We start from the raw sequence: 25,072 nt of genomic DNA, 5'->3' as shown, positions 1-25,072 counted from the left end.
AAATAAATGAACGTGTGATAATTGTTCCCAGGAGCGTGACGGGTGAAGGTGGGCTAAGCGGGGCTTGATGGCACGGTGACGAAGCATGAGACGATCGCACATTGCCGCCCTGTTGCGGCTGCTCGTATTCGCTGGTAAGTAAAAAAGTTCCTAGCTCCATTCGTTTTTACAAATTATTTCAAATAAAATAATTGATTTATAAGAAATACTGTGAACTTTTTGCCACTTTTTTTCAATAAAACTCAACCTAATACTTATTTATTTCAAGAAATACCAACAGCAACACAAAATAAAAATACAATAAAACTTAGAGCTAATTACAGATATTCACTAATAGACAATAGACGTAGTAAGAAACAATATTATGAAGAGTAAACATGTATGATGGTGGTAAATGGTTCAAAACTTTGACAAGCATAACATTTATGACGACCTGTAAAGCCGATTGGTTAGCGATCCTACCAACTAAGCTAGTGGTCCCGGGTTCGAATCCCGGTAGGTGCAAGCATTTATATGATGAATATGAATGTTTGTTTCCGAGTCATGGATGTTTAAATGTATTTATGTATGTTTATATGTATTTATGTATGTTTAAGTAAGTATATTGTATTAAATATATCATTGTCTTGTAACCCATAACACACTTAACTTGGGGCGAGATAATTTGTGTGAAAAGTGTGTCAATATTATAATTATTTATATTGACTTGACTTCATTACAGAAGTTTCGTATATTTCCCTTAATATATCTCTTTTCCGAAAAAGTTAATTACTAAGACACACCATTTCAAAATGATTTAATTGTTAAAAAAAATGGGGATATCTAGTTAGTTAGCTAGAGCTAAGCTCTACCTGCAAGTCCAGATTTTTCAAACTCTACATGTTAGTTTAAAAATATGGTAAAAATGATATCCGCAGCGTATCAGATGACACGCCACAAATTAGGATATCATCCCCACCATTTGGATGTGTGACGGTCCTCCACAGTGCGGTTTTCAAGGAGCTTTCTTCCACGTACTGCAAAGCTGTGGAATGAGCTTCCTTGTGTTTCCGGGACGATACGACATGGGTACCTTCAAAAAACATGCGTACACTTGACTTAAAGCAAGCAACACTGATGTGATTCCTTTGGTGTTGCTAGAGAATGTGGCCGGCGGTGATCACTTAACACACGTACGCTCGTTTGTCCTCATTTTCCATGAAAAAAAGGAGAATAATTGTAAAATAAAAACAAGATAATATTTATGATAAATTCTTAAACCTTCTATAAGTTATCAAAACAAGAGTCAGACAGTATCGTTTAGATTTACTGCAAAAAATAACCGTAAAACAAATTATCACGAAAACAAAGGAAATGGAATACAGACTGTTGTTCTAATCAGATAATATTGGGGATGGAGGTAGACGCATTAATCATGAAGACGAGGATTTGAACACACTCGGGGTAAGGTAATTACAACGATCCATGCATAAGTTCACCTATCTTTATATTACCTTTAGATTAAGGATTGGTCTCCGCTGCTCTCCAGCTACCGCACTACCTGAGAATAATAGTATTTTTATTAAGGTTCCGTAGTCAAATGGCAAAAAACGGAACCCTTATAGATTCGTCATGTCCGTCTGTCTGTCCGACCGTATGTCACAGCCACCTTTTCCGAAACTATAAGAACTATACTGTTGAAACTTGTTAAGTAGATGTATTCTGTGAACCGCATTAAGATTTATACACAAATGGTTTTTACAGTAGACCTATTTATGATATACAATTCCACGATACATTATGTTGTTATATCTGATTGTATTTAGACAGCGTTTTCGTTGAAACCTCCCAGATCGATTATTCCTTATTTTTTTCCGACACCTCCAACAAATATCATTAATGTATACAAAAATGTATATTAAAACCTTGAGAACTACGCTATTTAATGGTGAAAATAGCATGAAAATGTTTGCAGTAGTTTTTGAGTTTATCGCGAACAGACGCGGCGGAGGACTTTGTAGTGATGGCGGACGAAGACAAAAGCGACAAGCCACGTCTGTGATTATTGTTAAAGAAACTAGATAAAAGAGACTTGTACCATTTAGGTAACTGAGATTATAATATTTACCACTTATTATAACACCACTGATTAAGAGAAAATACAAAGAAAACGCAGACGTGGTCGCTAACTATAGGCCTTATGAGAAAGCTCATTGTCGTTCAGAAGGAAATGGAGATGACTATTACGAAGTTTCTCTGCGAGATTGAATCACAAAAGAGGAGATTAGTTAGAGAACGATTACCCATGATTGGTCAAGTTCGCCGGAATAGTTTTTATGAGGGCAGTGCAGGATCAATCATGGTGGAGATCTTTAGGAGCGGCCTTTGTCCAGCAGTGGACGTCCTTGGGCTGAGATGATGACAAAGATAAAAGAAAAGAATAGATAATGTAATAAGAAGTGTACTTTATATTCAGTGCTATTAAGAAAGAGACTATAACTATAAACATTTTAACCAAGTTGCTTCGAACTAAGTTTAGTGCTAGGGCATCGATTTCTTGTCTTGAAGTCTTGTCTATACGATCAATAAGTATTTAGTGTCAATATGTGTAAAATATCATACTTATAATATAATGTTTGACATACTTAATATTTCAAATATAATTAGGAAACATTCCAATTTTGGCGTTTGGAGCTGATGATACCGTTTTGGATTAAGCTATTCAAAGACTGGCTTTAATCCTTATTTCGCTTCACATTTAAACTATTCACAAGGGCAAGTGCTATTGAGTATACATCCCTACTTTGTATATAATGTTATAAATGTAAATGTAAGTTTGTTAACCATTGAGCCGATTTTCATGATATTTGGTACAGAGATAGACAAGAGCTTGGGAAAGGACATAGGCTACCTTTTATCGAATAAAAGGCTTGGCGGGGTTGCAATAGGGGTGGAAACTTGTAGGAAAGTTCGTTATTATCTAAGATAAAACCAAGAAAATCTGTATTTATTAGGCACTTGAGAAGAAATAAATACATATTTGTTCTAGCGTTTTCAAAATTACGAACTGTGTGGGGATGAAAAAGGGGGATGAAAGTTCTATAGTTAGTAGCTTATAAAAATATATTAACCACAGCAGTTTGTTGCGTATTATTTGCCAAGTGAATGTATTAAAAATAAAAATTTCTGCCCAAAGTAACTATTGCACGCGCATGAAGTCGCGGGAAAAAGCTATTGTACTTATATTATTATATATTAATTATAACTCATTTGATAGTGACACCCAAAGAAGTTGGAATATGGGGCTACAACTGACCTCTACTGTATACCAGTGGACTGGCGGCTGTCAAAGTGCTTTTGTGCCTGTTTGATATTCGCCATTTTGGCGCTGTTGGCCATGTAGCGAGAGTCTGCGGTACTAAAACTAGTGATGACAACCTCAGCAGACATCGATAGATGGTGGGAAACTATTGACAAAAAAAAATGTATACTTACGTTGATTCTGGAAGTATAAATAACACAAAATAATTCAAAATGCAAATCAACTTCAGAGTATTGTACGTTCCTTTTGTCACAATTAGTTCTCTGGACGTTCGCGAGTGGCGCTTCAAATAGGCACAAAAAATTTGCTATCACACATATGGAACAGCCTGTCCAGTAGTACTTATACAGGTCAGGGCTACACTTTATACAGTGAAAGATATACGAATAATAAAAGTTGCAGATAATTTGTAACTACGATGGAAAGCATTTACCGGCACCAACTAAAATCATCTCCTCGTAAACTACCGACGATAGTTTAATAGCTTCCATTTGTAATCATTTATCTAAGGTCATTTATCTAACCTTATATCGTGTGCAATTGTTTTACATATAAATTATGGTACGGAATCTTGACGGCTTGATATTTAATAGTGTGAAAGACCTACTTCTACTCGATGTGAAAACACAGAATAATGTTTTCGCTGAGAAAAAACCTGGACAGATCAAATATCTCTGGAATCCAAATTACAATGGGGATACTGAAGGATTGGCGAACAGACTTAGTTCTGCAGCATTCGCGGTAAAAAATATTAGACAATTTACTGACAAAGATACGGCGCTACTAGAAATTGGAATTTCATGACCCCCTACAAGAATTATTCCATTTAATCCATTTCAAATTCCTTTATTAAACACTATTATTCTAATTACTTCAGGATTAACAGTAACCTGGGCTCACCATGATATTATAAATAATAATTTTAATCAAACAACTAGTTTACTTTAGTTATTTCCATAGTATTATGCCGTATATTATATTGTTACTAGCTGACCCAGCAAACGTTGTATTGCCGATATTAAAATCGCGATACAAAAGTAACTGTTGATCGTAGATGGGTGAAAATTTGAAGTTGTATGTACTTTTTAATGTTGACTCATAATCAAACAAATAAAAAAAAATCAAGTAAATTAAAATAAAAATTCGTGTGGTGGTAGATGATCTCGATTCTCAGCCTACCCAATATGCATTCAAAATTTCATGAGAATCGGTTAAGCCGTTTCGGAGGAGTTCAAAGTTTAACAACCTGACACGAGAATTTTATATATTAGATAGGGCAGTGAAGGCGATTTATTTATTATTATATTAATATAATATTCTCTGTCCTTCTCAGGTCTGTGGTATACCTTTTGGAATGGGTGGTAGTTTTTGACTGTCAATAAGTGATATTATATCCTGTTTTGAATAAAAATATTTGAATTTGAATCGATTTCATAATAATATAAAATTCATAAAGGCATAAAAGGCATTTATTTTCTCAAAATTGATTCCTTTAGAATTCTTTTTAACGACATTTCTAATAACTAGTATATACTACTACCGCTTCGGAAACAAATAGGGCTCTGAGAGAGAAGAAGCGGCGCAAGAAACTCTCCCAGCATTCTTTTTTTGCGCTCTTTTCAATAAAAATATATAATCTTTACTGTCTAAGGAAAAGAGTCTGCCTTAGCTCTAGGCATGATGCAATACTTATAACCTCATCATCGGCGAGAGGCAGACAAATATATCCATGATAACCTAATCCCACATTAATTAAACTAAGACTAAAAACATAAAATAAATCAAACAAATTAAATTTGAAAACAAAATTTATGAACGATGCGGGACTCGAACACGGGACGACGGACTCGAAGAGCGCTTGCACGGAACGTGAGAGGTCGCGGAGTCGAGTCCCGCATCATTCTTAAATTTAATTTGTGTAATTGGACGTAGTTCCTGAAAAACGTTCCAAGACACAAACATCACATTTTAAGGAATTCTACTAATATTAGTGTATTCCGTACATGTGGGTTGGGCTACTAAGTCATGATGTCATTTAAAGAGTGACAGTAGGGCTGCCATTTTTTATCAATCCGTCAATATGAATGACGTGACCAGTTTTGTGTTATTAACTCAATTTCGACATGATTGTGGTTTGGAACGTTTTTCTGGAATAACGTCCAAATAATCCCAGAAGTGTGGTTATCAGTGTAAAGTAGATCCTGTAGATGTAGCCACAACCTGAAAGTTGAACAAGACATACAAGATTTATCAACGATACGTCACTCGAACGGTTGGCTCAGTTCATAAATTTTATTTTCAACTTAAATTTATGTAATTAATCCCAGAAATGAGGGTAACTGAAAAAATAACAAATGATAAAATAAATCTAAATACAAACATCTGGTTCTTAAGAGCTACTAAATCATATTTATGTCATTATTTCCACCCTGTAATTTATAACAGTACGCAAAATGCCTCATCCATCCCGGCTTTGTAGCGGTATTAATGGTGAAACATCTTAATTTATGTAAACAGTCTCGAGTTAAGGTATCCAGTTACGTTTGAAACGTCACCATTTCGTTTATAATTCAATTTCTGTTAAATTTTCTAAGGAAATGTAACATGCCACAGACCAAGTAAGACTAGTCAGTAACTGGATGCGGTAGACGCATCAATTATTTTCCTCGCGGAATGAAAGCTCTTTTAGCTAAATCGCTTTTGTTATCCCACCTCTACGGTTTGAAATATATATTTAGAAGCATTCAAGCTCTCTTGATGTATTTTTTTATGAAAATAAGTAACTCATTTCAAATCCAAATATTTATATTTAAAATAGGATTCAAAATCACTTATTGAACGACAAAAACTACCACCCATTCAAAATGGACTGCCACAGACCTGAGAAGATTACAACGTAATATCTTATAATAAACATTTATAATTATAGATCCTGAGCGTGCCCGCTTCATTCCCAGTCTGTAGCATCATTAAGAAAATCATTTATGTTATAATAACCTTTCCCACACAAACGTTTTTTAACTATCGCAACACATTTTTTTTGTACATTTTTTTTCATTTCACAAATAAATGTACCTGGTTCTGATTGATCTCCGCAGCCTAGACCATAAATTCAAATTCAAATATTTTTATTCAAAATGGGGTGTGACATCACTTATTGAAAGTCAAAAACTAACACCCATTCCAAAAAGTATGCCTCAGACCTGAGAAGGACGGGCTCAATAAACTCAGCGGGCTTCTTTTTTTTTCATAAAAAATATGGTTAGACAAATTAATATTATACAATTAAACTTATTATTTAATAGCCTGAGGGCGGTCGTTCCATTCCCAATCTGTGGCATCATTAAGAAAGTCATTTATGTATTATTAGTAAGTAACCTTTGCATTACGTTATACCTACATTTGTTTTGAACATTTTCTTGGATCATATTATAAAAGCATAAACATCGCCCAATAAAAGACTAACTGACTCGACTCAACCAAGTAGTAGACATAAAATAAAGGACTAGACGAGCAGGACTTTCAGCTACACCCTGGCTATTACAATGCAGTGCCACTCAGGATTCTTGTAAAACCCGAAATTTCTGAGCGGCACTACAATTGCGCTCGTCACCTTGAGTCATATAAGATGTTAAGTCTCATTTGCCCAGTCATTTCACTAGCTACGGCGCCCTTCAGACCGAAACACAATAATGCTAATACATTATTGCTTCACGGCAGAGATAGGCGCCGTTGTGGTACCCATAATGTAGCCGGCATCCCGTGCAAAGGAGCCACTGGTAAATATTTAGTCGAAAAATATGTTTATGTATTAAAATTAGTTTTTCAACAAATAAAAAATATGTTCACACGATACCTATACCAGAAAAATAAACATTTTTCGCTTGTCTGTACTTGCCAGTCTCCGAAACGACTGGACCAATTATACTAATGTTAAAACTAAGATCATAACTTATGCTACATTATTTCAGAAAAAAGATTCCTCAACAAATAAAACTATGAAATTTAGCGAAATATTCAATGAATAAATATTCAGATTACTAAAACGTAAACGGAAAACGAGAGAAGAGTTACAGGTGATCGCTTGTTATTTAATACAAATAAGAAAAAAATTAATTCACTAATCATTAATAAAGTGACGGTAATTACAATAGGCAAAACATATTATTATATTTGTCATAAATCCATATTGTAAAAAACTTTAACATTAAAGGCATAAAAAGCATTTATTTTCTCAAAATTGATTCCTTGAGAATTCTTTTCGATGTTATTTCTAATACTACTGCCGCTTCGGAAACAAATGGAGCTCTGAAAGAGAAGAAGAAAAGACTCTCCATTTTTTTTGCGCTCTTTTTAATAAATATAATATTTTACTGCCATTGCCATGCTGTCCGATCACTTAGATATTCAGCTGTTGAGTAGTAGGATTTACGACAAAGCCATTTTTTACTAAAACAATTAAATTTATTTATAGATAATGTCTGAACAGTGGCTGGGACTTTATTATAAAAGTGTTTACCCTTAAAGCTTTTATATATCTTATGAAGCCTACTAGAATAAGTTACAAGCAATCCCTTATTTCGAGTGTAATAATGAAAATCACTATTAAGAGCAAAAATTTATATTAGTAAGTGTTTAATGTATATAGAAATAGAACGAATAAGAGAAAATATTTCTTTTTATTCATTCATGTATCATGAAACAAATAGTATTATGATAAATGTTAACAGATCTTAAATCTTACACTTTCACCAGTGAAGTTTCCAACAATTATACGACACTTTTAGTTAAACGGTAACCAACGGTAAGATAAAAATCACAAATCAAATAAAAAGTAATACAAATAATAACAAGCTATATAAGTTACACAATACTACACACTTCTATTATACAATAGGTACTACAATGAATTGGTTACAATGAGTTAAGGATTAAAAAAAATATAAGAATGGGGTTTAAAAAAAATCAGTAATTGCTTTAAATTATCACAAACTAGCGATCTGAAAATATTTTACTTTTCATGAAATATGTCAATATGACTGTATTTTATATCTTGAAACGAGCAATTCTTGTATATATGTATATTAGCGGCCCGCTCCGGCTTCGGACGGGTATAAAATATATAGCCTATGTCATTCACTGAAAAAAATAGGGAGAACCGCGGCCTCCAACTCGCTATTTATAGGCCGGCCGGCCGGCCGGAACCGCCGCAAACGCTACGTCCCGCAATTTTTAAATCTGTAATATCTTCGAAAATATTTATCTAAATCATATACTATAAAGGGCCGTATAGATCTATATTAAATCAACAATGTATTTAAGGTATAATTAGATAAGAATTAATGCTGTTAAAAATGCGGTTAAAATCGCTTCGAAAATCAGCCATTATTTGTCATAAAAAGTAAATGACAAAAAAATGTTATTGTAGGATATCCATAAGAGATAGACACCATACATACCATAGATGAGTTTTCTGTAGACCTTTTCAATGTGTACAATACTTAGTACATTATTTTGACAAATCTCGTAGGGTTCAGCCATTGCAATGTAAGCGGAAAAAATGTTATTATTTACGACATTCACATTAGAAACCTCAAAATTAACAGTATTTCTCCACTATTTAATGGATGTTATTGTACATATAAACCATCCTCTTCAATCACTTTATCTATTAAAAAAACCGCATCAAAATCCGTTGCGAAGTGTTAAAGATTTAAAGTTTTAAGTTTTAAAGCATACATATATAGGGATATAGGGACAGAGAAAGCGACTTGTGTATGTAGTGATAATCTGAATCTCGGAAACAGCTCCAACGATTTTCATAAAATTTAGTATACAGGGGATTTCGGGGGCGATAAATCGTTCAATCGTTCAGTTTTTTTCCATGTTTTAATGAGAAACAGCTACAATAACATTAGAATACAAAGGTAAATTTCACCACTATATACAGACTAGACTCAGATGGGACATTGGGTGATCCGGAAAGCAGAAGACCCCGGTTCGAATCCAGATGACCTATTAGTTTTTTTTTTGTTCCAGTTTTGTACATTCTTAAAAATCCGAGCAAGGCTCGGTCGTCCGGATATTACTCTATTATAACAGCTACACGCCCGAATTATAAACCTGTTCTTTCCGTGTTTATGAAAATATAAATAAAGATATTATAAATTTCGGTATTTTAGGAAAGAAGCCTACTTTGTTTGTTTATTCCCTTGAGTCTCAAGTTGATACTGTAATTAACATTTCCTGGTAATCTGTAGCCAATATTATGGAAACCATTAATCCATGCCTCGTAACGGTTTCACGGTTCATTAGTATCGCCCGATAGCAAGTTTTGAGACAAATGGATTTTATGAAATTGTTTTTTTCTTACTAATTAACTTTGAAAATATATCGTACATAATATAATATCACATAGCCTGTTTGCGGATCATTTGTCAAAGTAAAAGTCAAAGCCAAATAAACTTTACTCCATTATTTTATACTTTATAATATTTCTATAAAATTACTGCCTATTCGCCATACACTGGAATGAGAGTCACAAGAAAATCATTATTAAGAATGGATTTAAAAAAAAAATACTATTACTTAATAATGGTTTATCGTATAAACCACAATTTACTGGGAGACTTACAAATGTTTTAACCAACTTCAAAAAGGAGACAGATAGTCGTGTGTATCTTATAGTGTTATTTTTGTATTAATTTTTTTCTCAAAAATCCGCAGTGTTAGCCTGATTGAATAAAGTTTATTTGGCTTTGAATTTCACTTTGACTATAATAGTTAAAATATAAGAAGAACCAAAACTCTGTCGACCTAAATCTTCTCGATAGATTTTTTTATAGAAGAGGAGGACAAACGATAGTACGTGTCACCTGATGTTAAGTGATCACCGCCTCCCACATTCTCCTGCAACACCAGAGGAATCACAGCAGCGTTGCGGGCCTTTTAGAAAGGTGAACGGGTTTTTATTGAAGATACCCATGGCGCTTTGTCCTTGAAACATCGCACGAGGAAGCTCATTCCATAGCTTGGTTTTACGTGGAAGAAAGATCCGTGAAAACCGCACTGTGGAGGAACGCTATACATCCAGGTGGTAGGGATGATTTCATAAGATGTGGCGTGTTGTGCGAAGGAATCAGGTCACGCAGCTCTTCGGAACATTCAATGAAGCGACGTCTCTACACAACGCCAAGTGACCGCACCGTTCACAAAGAACTGGGTCCCTACAATTTAAGCAGCTCTGTGTTGCACGCGGTCAAATGGTTCGAGTTATTTCTATTGGAGGGGTTTAGAGACTTGCTTTTTTATTTCATTCACCTGGCATTTGAGTGGAAGGAGTTACTACGCGGTTAACACACGCTAACGCCATTAATATTTATTTTAAATGTATGCCCTTAATTTGTATTGCCAGTTTAAGATATCTTCATGACTTCTGGCATTGCAAATGTCCAATGGCAGTCGCTTTCGTTTCACATGCGTTGAGACGTATGGCCAAACAAACTAACAGTAGCTATTTTTGCAGGTGCCACGTATTTTGCAAATCCATACACTAGCGAAGAGCGAGTTGACCTAAGCCAAGTATGGGTGGAAATACCTACCACGCTGGTAGCACTCGGAGGAGATGTACATATCTTCGTTCGCGGCGTCTCCGATGCCAGTTTACGGGCTCGGATCGCGCGAGAAGACGACGAAGGCCGTACTCTTCTAGCCACAATGCCTCTCGCTCTAGATGCCGAAAGCCGAATGACGATACCATGCGGCTACTTTTCAAGGGGAGGCATATACTACCTCGAACTAGTCGCCGATAAAGAATTCCTCGAATATAACTTCACTGCTAAAGTCAAAAGGGACTTAACGGAAGGAGGTATTATGGAAACCGGTGATAGTGTTGTTAAGTCGTGGAAGTTTGACGTTCTGTGGCCGACAGCTAATTTGGATGTGACTCCTGAACAAATTCAAACGTATCCGGAGAGACAAGTGACGGCTATACTCGAGTTTCCCAAAGTTGTTTGTACCCCAGTTGAAACTGGAGCAGATTTTTGGTTGGAGTTGCTTTACTGCGGACATTCCAGCGGTGGGGCTGTGCTGTGTGATGGTAGAAATACCAGCTCGCACGCCCACGTCTTGTATTCCGAACAGGTTGGTTCCAAATATTATTTATTAATACAAAACAAAATAAAATCTTTGACGACCCCTATAGCCCAGTGGTTAGACTGTGACCCTGCCTACTGAGCTAGAGGTCTGATATATGATGAGTATGAATGTTTGTTTCCGAGTCATGGATGTTTATATATATTTATGTATGTACGTAAGTAGTTCAATATATCGTTGTCTTGCAACCGTAGTACAGGCTATGCCTAATTTGGGGCAACATAATTTGTTTAAGAGTTCTTAAATTTAATTATTATTATATTATTAATGTATGTTCATAGGCACATAAGTGAATTTGCCAGAAACTGTCATAACCATACTGTTAACATCAGGAACAGACATAAACTTATAATGCCTACTACTCGGCTAAGTCGAGTTAGTAAGTCTTTTGTGGGGCGATGTATATGCTTGAAGATCCCAGAAAATGTTCAAAATAAAAGTATTACGTTATTCAAAAGAATTGTTAAAAAACGTTCGTGTGGTAAAGGTTACTATAACATAAATGACTTTCTTAATGATACCACAGATTGGGAATGGAGTGACTGCCCTGAGGCTATTAAATAATAAGTTTAATTGTACAATATTACTTTGTAAACATATGTTTTCGATGAAAAAAAGCCCGCTGAGTTTGTTGCGCCCATTCTTCTCAGATCTGAGGCATTCATTTTGGAATGGGTGGTAGTTTTTGACTTTCAATAAGTGATGTCACATCCTATTTTGAATTAAAATATTTGAATTTGAATTTGAATTTGACAAAATCATAATACAAGAAGATCCATCAAGATTTTATTCCATATAAAACATGTTATTTATTGTCAACCTAAGTGAAATTCGAAAGCCCGTCAAACAGAAAAGCTCTTAAAAAGAAACATAAGTTACAAGTTTTGTGAAATAATATGACAAATGCTGGTTGATCACAGCCATTCAGGAGTTTTATTTATATTAAATATATTTTTATTACGTTTAGTTCTATATTATAAATTACAATTTGACCTTTTCACACTTTCAAGAATAGTTAGTTTTTTTTTCGAAGTTGAAATTGAAGATGATAATCTTCTCATGAGTAATTTTTGAAAACGGTCTGGACAGACAAGTGTATGTAAGAAAGGTACGGTTTTTGAAATGAATTTGATAATATTTTCAACATAGATTTGAGTAAAGCTATTAGATTTAAAATGTATTGAGCTAGCGTAAAAAAATGTATTAGTAATTTTATATTTACAATACTATGATTACATTAAATTTAAACTATCATTACGGGGAAGTGTATCAAGAAAACTGGCAGCATTTACACTTGGACATATTACAAAGCTGTGGAATGAGCTTACTTGTACGGTGTTTCCGGGACGATACCATGGGTACCTTCAAAATAAGCGCGTACACCTTCCTTAACGGCCGGCAACGCTCCTGTGATTCATCTGGTATTGCAAGTGAATGTAGGCGGCGGTGATCTCGTTTGTCCTCCTTTTTCTTAAAAAAATAACAAATGTCGCAAACGTCAGAAAATTTTAGCAACCACCTTCAACCTGTTACTTTTGTGTTGCTGTGCCTAAAGATGCATAACTTCAAAAACATAATTTATAATAGACATAATATGATACCCAACATGGATGAATCCTCCTTTATCCAATACGTGATGCAAGTCAACGCCAAATAAAAACTACAAATTATTGACAGATGCATGGATTCCCTGGCCGAAGGACCATGACTCTTCGATGTGAGTTGTTTGGACAAGCTGGAGACTACGCTCTCACACTGAGACCAGCAGCTGCTTCCGGACCTCAGGACTTAGCCACTGCATTCGTAAAGGTAATATCGATCTTAAAAATGCCTACTACTCGGCTAAGTCGATTTAGTAAGTCTTTTGTGGGGCGGTGTATATGCTTTTACAACAAGATCCCAGAAAATGTTCTAAATAAATGTATTATGAAATTCAAAAATTGTGTGGTAAATTGTGACTTATACTCCTTTTACGGCCTGAATTATGTTACATAAATGATTTCTTATTGACACCACAGATTGGGAATGAAGCGACCGCCCGCAGGCTATTAAATAATAATTTCTGTTGCACGTTTTTTTTATTTAACAAAAACAAGTCTGCTGAGCTTCTTCCGTTCGTCTTAGGTCTGAGGCATACTTTTTCAAAGGAGTAGTATTTTTTGACTTTCAATAAGTGATATCATATCCTATTTTGAGTAAAAATATTTGAACTTGAATTTAAAACGACGAGATAAATTCGCAAGTGGCTCCTATGCGCGCAGTCGGAGACCGGAGATCTTTGCTTGAAGACCCCAATACAGTAATTTAATCTTAATCATGACTATAGGCTTAGAAATCAAAAATTTAATACACATTAGGACAAACTTTTAATCAGCTCTGTATCGTATAACATACGATAGAAGTTCCAATGATATACAAAGGGACATGCCGTTTGACAAGTAATTTTTGAGTGTTTTTTGGTCGATGAACGAAATAACTTTAAAAATTTATACGTCTAGATACTCTCTTGCTGTCAGACAACCGATAAAAACAGGCCAGGAATATTATTTTTGTGTGGGTGACAAGCTACGTCTTAAACTCGCGATTTCGAAATGGAATTGCTCAAAATAGATCGAAAGAATATAAATTATCTAATTATAAAATATTTTAATTATAATAATTCATAACCCAATTGTATTCATTACCTGGCGATGAACGGATCTTATGATATCGAAGAAATTATTCATTACAATCACGGAATCCATAAAAAATTTGTCGATAAATTTCGTAACGAGCAATCGTAACCTTTTCACTTAGCCATAAAATTCTCATAAACTCCTCAAACGCTGCATGATGGCCATATATTCGGAGTACCCTTTCAATATTTCAGCCACTTTATTTATAAGCCAGATGTTTAATGGGAGAAGTTCGTCTGTTTATTTGAATCATTTCTGGAAGGTAGCGAAGGGTTACTGTTTATTGAGGCCGAAATGGAACTGTTTCATTGGAATTCATCATTCGTGCGAAATAATCTTCAATATCACATTTAATTATCTTGTAACAGAAGTAAGCGAAACATAGATCAAGCAGTAATATAATTATTATTATGACGCGTACTCACGATATATATTTTATTAATTTGGTGCCGATATTTCGGTCCAATTGCATCACTCGTGGTCGCGGCGGGACTCAGGGCGGCCAGAAACTCTTGACACAATGACAGTTGACACTAATAGTACATCAATCTGTCCACGTGGCGCCTAATTCGTTTTGGTCTTTGATTCCCTAATTCACGACACACACTACTAACGACGTTTAAACTTTCGGGCCTTTTTGTTGCATTTGTACTACAGAGTGAGACCACGGGATTCCATGTTTGTGCTAGTCTCTTTTTTATGAAAATAAGGGACGAGACGAGAAGGACGCTCAGCTGATGGTAATTGATACGCCCTGCCCATCACAATGCAGTGGATTCTTGAAAAACCCCAAAAATTCTGAGCGGCACTACAACTGCGCTCGTCACCCTGAGACATAAGATGTTAAGTCTCATTTGCCCAGTAATTTCACTTGCTACGGCGCCCTATAAACCGAATTACAGTAATGCTTACATATTACTGCTTCACGGCTGAAATAAGCACCGTTGTGGTACCCATAATCTAGCCGGCATCCCGTGCAAAGGAGGCACCCACTGGTAAAAACCAATCCTCGCTATTAAAATTGTTTTTGGTCCAGTCGTTGGTACCGGCTTTAATTATTACAATATTAAAGTTCCGCGATGATAAAAGTTTAAAAACGTAAACTGAATACTGAGCAAGTTCCTATTAGTAATTAATTACAAGCCGCACAATGTTTTTAATTATTTTCAATCATACAGTGCTATTTTTTTAACTATTTCTTTTTCTTTTAATTTAGTATTTTAAGATGTTTTTATATTGATAAAATTTTATGTGGCGTTGTTACGCCATAATACACACATCAACAAAGTCTAAGCAACATGCATGATATTACAAATTTACCATTAATATTATATAATTTCTAATACTTTATACACTCAAAGCGCATAGGTATGTAAACTTTTTTGTTATTGATGACATACTGGCAGGTTGTAAAAAAAATTCGATCATGTATTGTTTTTTTCATAAAATTAAATGAAAGGGAATTTGTTTGAATTTAAGTGCGTTTTTATTGCTACGTTTAGTATTGATTTTATAATTTTACCAACCATTAAAGTTAGCGAGAAAATTGAATTGTTAGATATTATTTACGTCATGGAGCGACGTCATTTGACGGCAAATGAAATGCAAGAGCTGTAGGGATGTTGCAAGCGGGAAGTAATCAATCTCAGGTATCTCGGCATTTTGGCATTCTAGTTTTTTTCGCAGGCATTAATTTTTTTCATACGAGTAGGCATTCTAGGCACTTGGCATAGAAGTGTTATTTGTCGTCTTTGGCAGCGCTACAATAATACAAGGGAACGCGCATTCAGGCCGTAAAAGGAGTATCACCACTCGGCTACACCGGTACATACAACTGACTGAAGGACGCCAGCCGATGTTAACCGCTCGAGAGATAAGTTTGAGGCTACAAAATTCAAGTGGTGTTGATGTACGATGTAAGTCCCCAAACTGTACGAAATCGACTGCATGAGTACGGCCTAAGAGCTCGACGCCCAATTAGGTGCCCACCGATACGTCACGGGAATCGCGCTCGTCGAAATGAATGGTGTAGAGAACGCAGAACATGGACTCACGAACAACGGCATAAAATTATGTTGTCCGATCAGTCGTGATTCGGGTTAAGGCCTGATACAAGAATGGTGCGAGTGTGCCGTCGGCCCGGAAATACTGAGAGGCTGGATCAAGTGCATTCAGGAAGTTCATCCATACAGCGGCTCAACAGTTATGGTATGGGCGGGTATTATGAAGAACAGGCGAACTGAGCTCGTTTTTGTAAATGGAAACATGAACGCTGAAAATTACGTTGAGGATATTCTCAGACCTTATGTCCATCCATTTGCACAAACCTTTGGCTCCAATTTTACGTTAATGCATGACAATGCGCGTTCACATACAGCTCGGCGAACCAGTCAATAGTTGGCATCTGAGGACGTCCGGGTATTTCTCTGGCCTGCACAATCGCCAGACCTCAACCCCATCGAGCACGCATGGGACATGCTTCAGAGGCGTGTTTTGAAGACTTGGACGGAGTGACAACAACCCAACAGCTGAAGGATTTGCTATAATTCCATTGGGAGCGAATACCGCAAGATGACATAAACAGTCTCATTAATTCAATGAATAATCGTTGCCGGCAAGTTTTGAATAGCAGAGGAGTTTGTCTTAAATTATGATATTATTTCACAATAAATTCATTTTCTTTAGAAATATCATTTTGTTGAAAAAATGTTTAGCTGCTTATGCACCTCAATTTCTGCAGTATATTCTAATATTGTTAATTTTTGTTATTAAAAGAACTTAAAAAGCCTACAGCTGTTATTTTTACATCATAGGACTCTAAAATATTATTTTAAAAATAAAATACAAATGGGTTATAATGTGAAAAACCATCCTAAAATTTAAATTAGTACATGTTGCTTAGACTTTTTTGATGTGTGTATCATAGATGTCAATAATGGTTGAAATTATATATTAGTTAATAGTTATCTGATAAAAAAATATATCGATATTTTTATTGGTTGAAAATATTAGTTAATGGTTGATGTTGAATGTATTATATTAGTTAAAACATAACTGATAGAAATATCGCTATATTATTGGTTGAAATTGTTGAAATTGAATTAAGTATTATTGGTACAAGATTTGGTTATTGGTTGAAGTTAATGTTAATGAAGTTGAATATTTTATCATATTGTAGCATATAATAGAAATGTTTTTAGATAATATTAAACGATTTTTTATTCACACTTGAACAATTTACAAGATACATTTGCTTTACGATTACCATCCTTATAAAACAGCGACTTGAAAACTAAAATTAACAATAACAAGTCACTTACTATCTAATCGCACTATAGTTATTTGTTTAAAATATCACTTCACTTTGTTTCGAACAAAAATATAGAATATAACAAATCACTAATCGCACTATAGTTATTTGTTTAAAATATCACTTCACTTTGTTTCGAATAAAAATATCAAATATAACAAATCACTAATCGCAGTATAGTTATTTGTTTAAAGTATCACTTCACTTTGTTTCGAACAAAAATATAGAATATAACAAATCACTAATCGCACTATAGTTATTTGTTTAAAATATCACTTCACTTTGTTTCGAATAAAAATATCAAATATAACAAATCACTAATCGCAGTATAGTTATTTGTTTAAAGTATCACTTCACTTTGTTTCGAATAAAAATATCGAATATAACAAATCACTAATCGCACTATAGTTATTTGTTGAAAATATCACTTCACTTTGTTTCGAATAAAAATATCGAATATAACAAATCACTAATCGCACTATAGTTATTTGTTTAAATTATCACTTCACTTTGTTTCGAATAAAAATATCGAATATAACAAATCACTAATCGCACTATAGTTATTTGTTTAAAATATCACTTCACTTTGTTTCGAATAAAAATATCGAATATAATAAATCACTAATCGCACTATAGTTATTTGTTAAAAATATCACTTCACTTTGTTTCGAATAAAAATATCGAATATAACAAATCACTAATCGCACTATAGTTATTTGTTTAAAATATCACTTCACTTTGTTTCGAATAAAAATATCGAATATAACAAATCACTAATCGCACTATAGTTATTTGTTTAAAATATCACTTCACTTTGTTTCGAATAAAAATATCGAATATAACAAATCACTAATCGCACTATAGTTATTTGTTTAAAATATCACTTCACTTTGTTTCGAATAAAAATATCGAATATAACAAATCACTAATCGCACTATAGTTATTTGTTTAAAATATCACTTCATTTTGTTTCGAATATAAATATCGCATAAAGCAATTCATCAACTCAAACACTATAATGAGTATAGTAAGGACGACAATAGAATAAAGCTAACGTAATGAATAGGTATACTTCAGTCCGGTAGAATAATATTATATGAACGTACGAAAATGTTGCTTAAAACGAAGATTTTAAAGGTTAAATTTCAAAGCATTCAATTTAGTTAATTCTTCTTCAACCCAGGTTGAAGATAATATGATATTTTTATTCAATAATGGTAATTGTTAATTTTATTTATTGAATATGATTTTTCATTTATTGCTTACATTTATTGGTTGATAGGTTGAAATGGTTGAAGTTGATATGATATTTTTATTCAATAATAATAAATTTATTTATTGAATATATTAGTTGATTTTAAATATTAGTTAAATTTATTGGTTGAGTGTTATATTCATCATCTCTAGTGTGTATATTATGGCGTTACGTTGGGTACCTCTCTCAGGTTTATTAATTCTAATGCAATCAAAAACATAACTTATAAATAACCAAGTCTCACAGCTCAATTCTTCTGACTTAAAAAGTTGTAAGATCTATGTAATACCAAGTCGGTCAATTTATTCAGTTCCAATTTAAAGGTTTCACTTATTTTCTATCATATAGTGCAATTTTTTAACTATTTCTTTTTCTTTTTTTTTATTAGCTTTGTTTGTTTGTTTGTAGCCGACTCATTTGGGCGCGATTTTGACCCACTTTAAATGTTCAGATATCGTTCAAACTTCGTATCGATTTATCGAGGACCGATGGCAATAAATCAATTCAATAAATTATTCCATTTTTCAATTTGCAAAATAAGATTTTTGTTAATTTATATAATTTTTCACCTATCGTCGATAAGGCAGGAATTGATGTTCATTTTAAATTTCAACCATTATCTTTTCAACCAAAGCGTGTTTTTTGTTTGTTTTATAAACTATTTTTATTAATTTTATAAGATAAGATAAATAAGATGTTTTTTCTAATGAGAAAATTATGTGTGGTGTTATATTTTATTGCTGATAAAGAATCTAAAACAAGCTATATTCCAGGTTATTGAAGGTAAAATTTATGTACCTGTGATATACTCTTTTGCACCACAATAATTATTGGTACAATATACTAGCGTATAAACAAACAAACCGAGTGAGAGAGAAAAACATCTCTAACGGAGATACAGCAAGATGTTAAATTAAAGCGAATCCCTTATAATTGTAACCAATTTTGATTGACAAGTCGTATACGGTCAGCCACGCTTGGCATTGGTCACGCATAATGCATCTGTCAGATCATCTACATCATTTTTGAGGTTTTTCAAGAATCCTGAGCGGCACTGCTTTGTAATGGGCAGGGCGTATCAATTACCATCAGCTGAACGTCCTGCTCGTCTCGTCCCTTATTTTCATAAAAAAAAGACTAGCACAAACGAAAAACATCTCTAACAAAAAAAAAACATCTCTAACGGAGATACAGCAAGATGTAAAATTAAAGCGAATCCTTTATAATTGTAACCAATTTTGATTGACAAGTCGTATACGGTCAGCCACGCTTGGCATTGGTCACGCATAATGCATCTGTCAGATCATCTACATCATTTTTGAGGTTTTTCAAGAATCCTGAGCGGCACCGCTTTGTAATGGGCAGGGCGTATCAATTACCATCAGCTGAACGTCCTGCTCGTCTCGTCCCTTATTTTCATAAAAAAAAGCAACAAAAAGACCCGAAAGGTTAAACGTCGTTAGTAGTGAATTAGGGGATCAAAGACCAAAACGAATTAGGCGCCACGTGGACTGATTGATGTACTATTAGTGTCAACTGTCAATGTGTCAAGAGTTTCTCGCCGCCATAGCAGTCCCGCCGCGACCACGAGTGATGCAATTGGATCGAAATATCGGCAAAAGGCTATGTATAATTAAAATAACATTTTAAATCATTGAACTTTAAACTTGTCACTCAACTCATTAACAAATTAAACGTCAAAAGTACCACCAACTAGTGAATAATTAATTAACCAAAAATTCTAGTAAATAATTAATATTTTCAATACTGAAAGTGTATGTGAAACTAGAATGGTGATAAAATAGTCAGCATAACTTGATTTTTTTTTATTTACAGGCGGATTGGTCAGAGCAATTTGTGCTTAACGTCCACGGTGGATCCGTGTTCCCTTGCGGAGAGGGGGTGCGGGTTCTATTCCAGTATCCGGAGTGTGTTCTGGAGGGGGTTGACCGGGTACGAGTGTTTGGCAGAGATGCAGACAGACTCCGTTATGTAGCTGAGAGAAGAGTCCGCAGGTTTGTTGTTCATCTTCAGGTTTACCCGCAAAAGATTTAATATGTCGACGAAGGGTCGTACACGCGGCCTTCAATCGAAAGATCCCTCACCCTTCTTCTTCTCTACGTTACAAACCTTACCTGTTTTTTTCAAGAAATAACATGAAATAAAAGTTAGGTCGGCTTGTTCAACGAAGGTATACTTAGTTTCAATAATTAAACTCAATAATAGCACCCAATATGTACGGATGCAAACGGATAAAAAGTGCATTTAGTTCTGCGTGCGACTTTGCCGAAAGCATCAACACGACTGACTCCAATCCATGCTATGGTTAGAGGTGTTCGTTTTATTAGATAGCTGTTATTTATTAAAACTGGCAAGCGTTATTGAATATTTCTTCGATACGTGTTTTTTCCAGCCTGCAAAATTATTCTTTAAGAGGACTGCATAAGAACTAAATTCAAATGAAAGTCATTTAATATTTATTTGAAACGCGATTTTTGTCACATACCAAATTCTGCTCTAAAAGGACTGCATAAGAACTAAATTTAATGATTTTTTCACTGAAACTATGCCATCTGTATGCCGACATAGAAACGGTGTTTGAAACTTTGACGGTTCTTATGTTTTAAAAACGAAATTAAAATTATTGCAAATGGCGTCTGCTTGAGAACAGTTACTGCTTACTTGTGCTTTTCGCATTTTGAAATAATAAACTCCTTGTTATGTGTTATTTTAAATGTAGTAAATTATACAACAAAATAATAATTAGAAAAAACAATGCAATAAAGTATTTAGATAAATACACACGCATTCATGTAGACTTCAATACACAGTATACACATACGAAAAGTTGTACTATCCGTCGTCCAGATGGCGCCAACGGGTAAGAAAATTTAAAGTGCCGAGTTGCCTATCCATGTCAGTATATTGTTACTCTTATCTATGCTCCAACCTGTTGACGTGTTGTGTCATCAGTTACGAAAGTCACTTTTGACGTCTAAATCTAAGCGTCATTGTCAAACAATATGGCACATGACGTATCGTGCGGAACTAAACACAGACCTCACTCAAACGCCATTTCTAAAGGAAACAGCATTTGACGCCTTTTAAACGACATATATCGGTTATTGTTTCTGTTATCGGGCCATCGATAAAAGGCTGCCTCGCTGACAAATGACAAATATATTATTTTACTCACCTGGAGGTCTGCTCGCAAAATCTACAACGATACATTCGGAACGATACGATAATACTCCGAATATATCGCAACTATCCTACTCTAACAAATGTTCGAATTCCTTATCGTTTATAGTTACCATAAACTAATTAATATTTTGATTTTTTTACGATGTTAGTGTGAATGTAATATTACATTCACACTAATGTTCAAACCTAAACATTATCTGTGCTTTGTCGCTGTGAAGTGTCAAAAGTCAAAACATAGCTTAGGCGCTAAGAACCATGCCAGACTCTGCACCATCAAATTGGTATCATTTACACATAATGTAAATGTTAAAAAAATATGTAATGAATATAATATGACCATTTAAAATTGAATAAATAATACAAAACTTGCGGATAATAAAATGTAAAAAAAGTAACTCAACCCTCTTCCTTCTCGTTGACTTCCTATTTCTCGGGCGGCCATTTGCATTATTTCTACGCATAAACGATCAACAAAATGACTTAAATAACTTAGTAGTAAAAAAATCCTGTTGAATAGTAAATCAAATATAATTATTTTAATAATATTTATTAACTGTGTATATTGTATGGCAAAAATATCTATACAACATGAAACGATAATAGCAACGACAGCCTAGATGGTGTCGTTGAGATTATCGTAAAAGTGACGTTTGATTATTTGTGAAATTCGAATATTCGTCTCTGACATTTTCAACTAAGAGTAGGGTTAGGACCGATAATATCGAATAATGTTTCGTTCGTTCAATCATCGTTTCGACATTGAATACGACGAACTAAGAGTAGGATTCGACACGACTAATGCCACGATTTATCGAATATCGATTTTAGGAGTAGGCCCCCTGTTACCTTGCAGTGCCGCTCAGGAGTCTAAAAATGTAAAATTCTGAGCACAACTGCGATTGCGCTCTTTACCTTGAGATATTTGAAGATAAGTGGCCCAGTACCTCAAATGTTTGTTGTTCGATCAAATAATTTTTAGCCTAAATTAATATTATTTTATTATTATTTATTTATTATTATTTTATTATTATACTGATTAGAACACTGATTTTATACAAGTGTAATTAACAAATATTGATAAAAAATATAATAAAAAAATCTAATTTTAATTTTAAGGCAGTGTTGACAATAAATTTTCTTAACTAAAGTTAAGAAAATTTATTGTTATTGTTACTAAAGTTTTAAATTTTCTAAAAGTATTTTGTGGAGCGATGTATATGCTTTTACAACAAGATCCCAGAAAATGTGCATAACAAAAGTTTTACATTATTCAAAAGAAATGTTAAAAAACATTTGTGTGGTAAAGGTTACTATAACATAAATGTATTTATCAATGATACCACAAATCTGTGGTAATCCCAATCGGGAATGGAGCGACCGCCCTCAGGCTTTTAAATAATAAGTTAAATTGTACAATATTACTTTAAACTATCTATTATTGTAAACACATTTTATTGATGAGAAAAAAAGAAGCCCGCTGATTTTGTTGCGCCCATTCTTCTCCGGTCTGAGGCATTATTTTTGGATTGGGTGGTAGTTTTTGACTATCAATAAGTGATGTGTTTTGAATAAAAATATTTGAATTTTTATTTCTTTTGAAATTTTGAATATAGATAAAAAAAATCAAATATGACTGACAGTTCAAACGAAGGATTAATAATTTTTTCACTTTTATGATATTTTTTTTGTTCAGGGGTCAACACACAGCGTCTTTTGATTGCCGCCTCTTCAGTGAAAGGTATCCTGAGTACTGCTTCGTGTACGTCTCACAGGCTGTCACTGGTGCAGTCGCGGATGTTAGAATGGATTGTCTACCGACGTTACCTCTCTCAGGTTAATTAGTACTAATGCCATGAAAAAAATTACTTATAAAAAAACCTTAGAATAAGCGTCTAGAGAGAGTCTCTTGCTGTTAGACACCCGATAACAACAAGCCAGGAATTTTACCAGTGGGATGCTCCTTTGCACAGGATGCCGGCTAGATTATGGGTACCACAACGGCGCCTATTTCTGCTGTTAAGTAGTAATGTATAAACATTCCTGTGTTTCGTTCTGAAGGGCGCCGTAGCTAGTGAAATTTCTGGGCAAACGAGACGTAACATCTTTTGTATCAAGGTGCGAGCGCAATTGTAGTGCCGCTCAGAATTTTTGGATTTTTCAAGAATCCTGAGCGGCACTACATTGTAATGGGAAAGGCGTATCAATTACCATCAGCTGAACGTCCTGCTCGTCCCGTCCCGTATTTTTATTAAAATAAAATTTGTTTAGTGTGCGTGACAAGCTACGTCTTACACTCGCGATTTGTTTGACACTTTGTGTTAGTGTGCGCGAATTACTCAAAGGTTAGTTCTAAATCTATTTTTTCGGCGTTTTTACAGCTGTCATAGTCTATCTAGACGGATAAATGATCTAAGAAAAAAACCAAGTCTCACAACTCAGTTCTTCAACCGTCAAAAGTTGTGAGATCCATGTAATACAAAGTCGGTTAATTTTTTCAGTCCCAACTTAAAGTTCCTCCTATCCTATCTTAAGTTATCATGTTATTAGCATATCTTGCAACATCTCAAAGTGACCATATCAATATTAAAAATCCTTATGTTTTATATAACCTTATTATTATAATATAGATAAACTTGGCCCTCACATGATACAATTTATCTTTTTTTTTAATTAAAATACAATGTATCTCTCAAATTTTGTGCGATGTCCAAGCCAATCTATTTATTTAAAACATTTCTAAACAAAACAGCTTCTAGTTTTATCCAAAACTAAGTAAGAGAGGGTCTAAAATGGCCTGAATTGCTTCGAGAAATACACTGGCCTGCAAAGGTAAGTATCACACTTTTCAAATTAAATTTTTTTCTTAACTATAGAAGGTAGAGATTTAAGATTAAAAACGTTTTGTTGCAAATTTTATAGGCTTTAATTCTTAGAAACTAAAATTATACATTAGTAACATTCTTAACTTAAAAAAGATAAAACAATGAAAATAGACATTTTTAGTTTAGTGTAAAAAATATTCAACTAAAATGTATTACATGTTATTTAATTTTTAATAACTGGTATTGCCTACTCGAGCTCTGATTATAGCTTCGAGCCGGTTTGGCATACTGAACACTAGGTTTCGGAGCCAATGTTGGGGAATATTCTCCCATTCTTCTACCAAGGCCTGC

General features: G+C 34.2%; 1 protein-coding gene across 1 annotated transcript in view; it reads left to right on the top strand.

The window, feature by feature from the left end:
• Window positions 1–25,072, top strand: part of LOC126974412 (uncharacterized) — a 375,370-nt gene that overhangs the window by 305,772 nt on the left and 44,526 nt on the right. The window contains exons 5-9 of the mRNA XM_050821894.1: window positions 32–134; window positions 10,827–11,443; window positions 13,133–13,264; window positions 20,532–20,710; window positions 23,593–23,732. Coding sequence (XP_050677851.1) covers window positions 86–134; window positions 10,827–11,443; window positions 13,133–13,264; window positions 20,532–20,710; window positions 23,593–23,732 — 1,117 coding nt within the window. The 5' untranslated portion in view covers window positions 32–85. The remainder of the gene's footprint in view (window positions 1–31; window positions 135–10,826; window positions 11,444–13,132; window positions 13,265–20,531; window positions 20,711–23,592; window positions 23,733–25,072) is intronic.

The sequence above is a fragment of the Leptidea sinapis genome, chromosome 32 (genome assembly GCF_905404315.1).
Source record: "Leptidea sinapis chromosome 32, ilLepSina1.1, whole genome shotgun sequence".
NCBI lineage: Eukaryota > Metazoa > Arthropoda > Insecta > Lepidoptera > Pieridae > Leptidea > Leptidea sinapis.
Note: the sequence above shows the minus strand (reverse complement) of the source record. Positions and strands in the feature narration are given on the sequence as shown.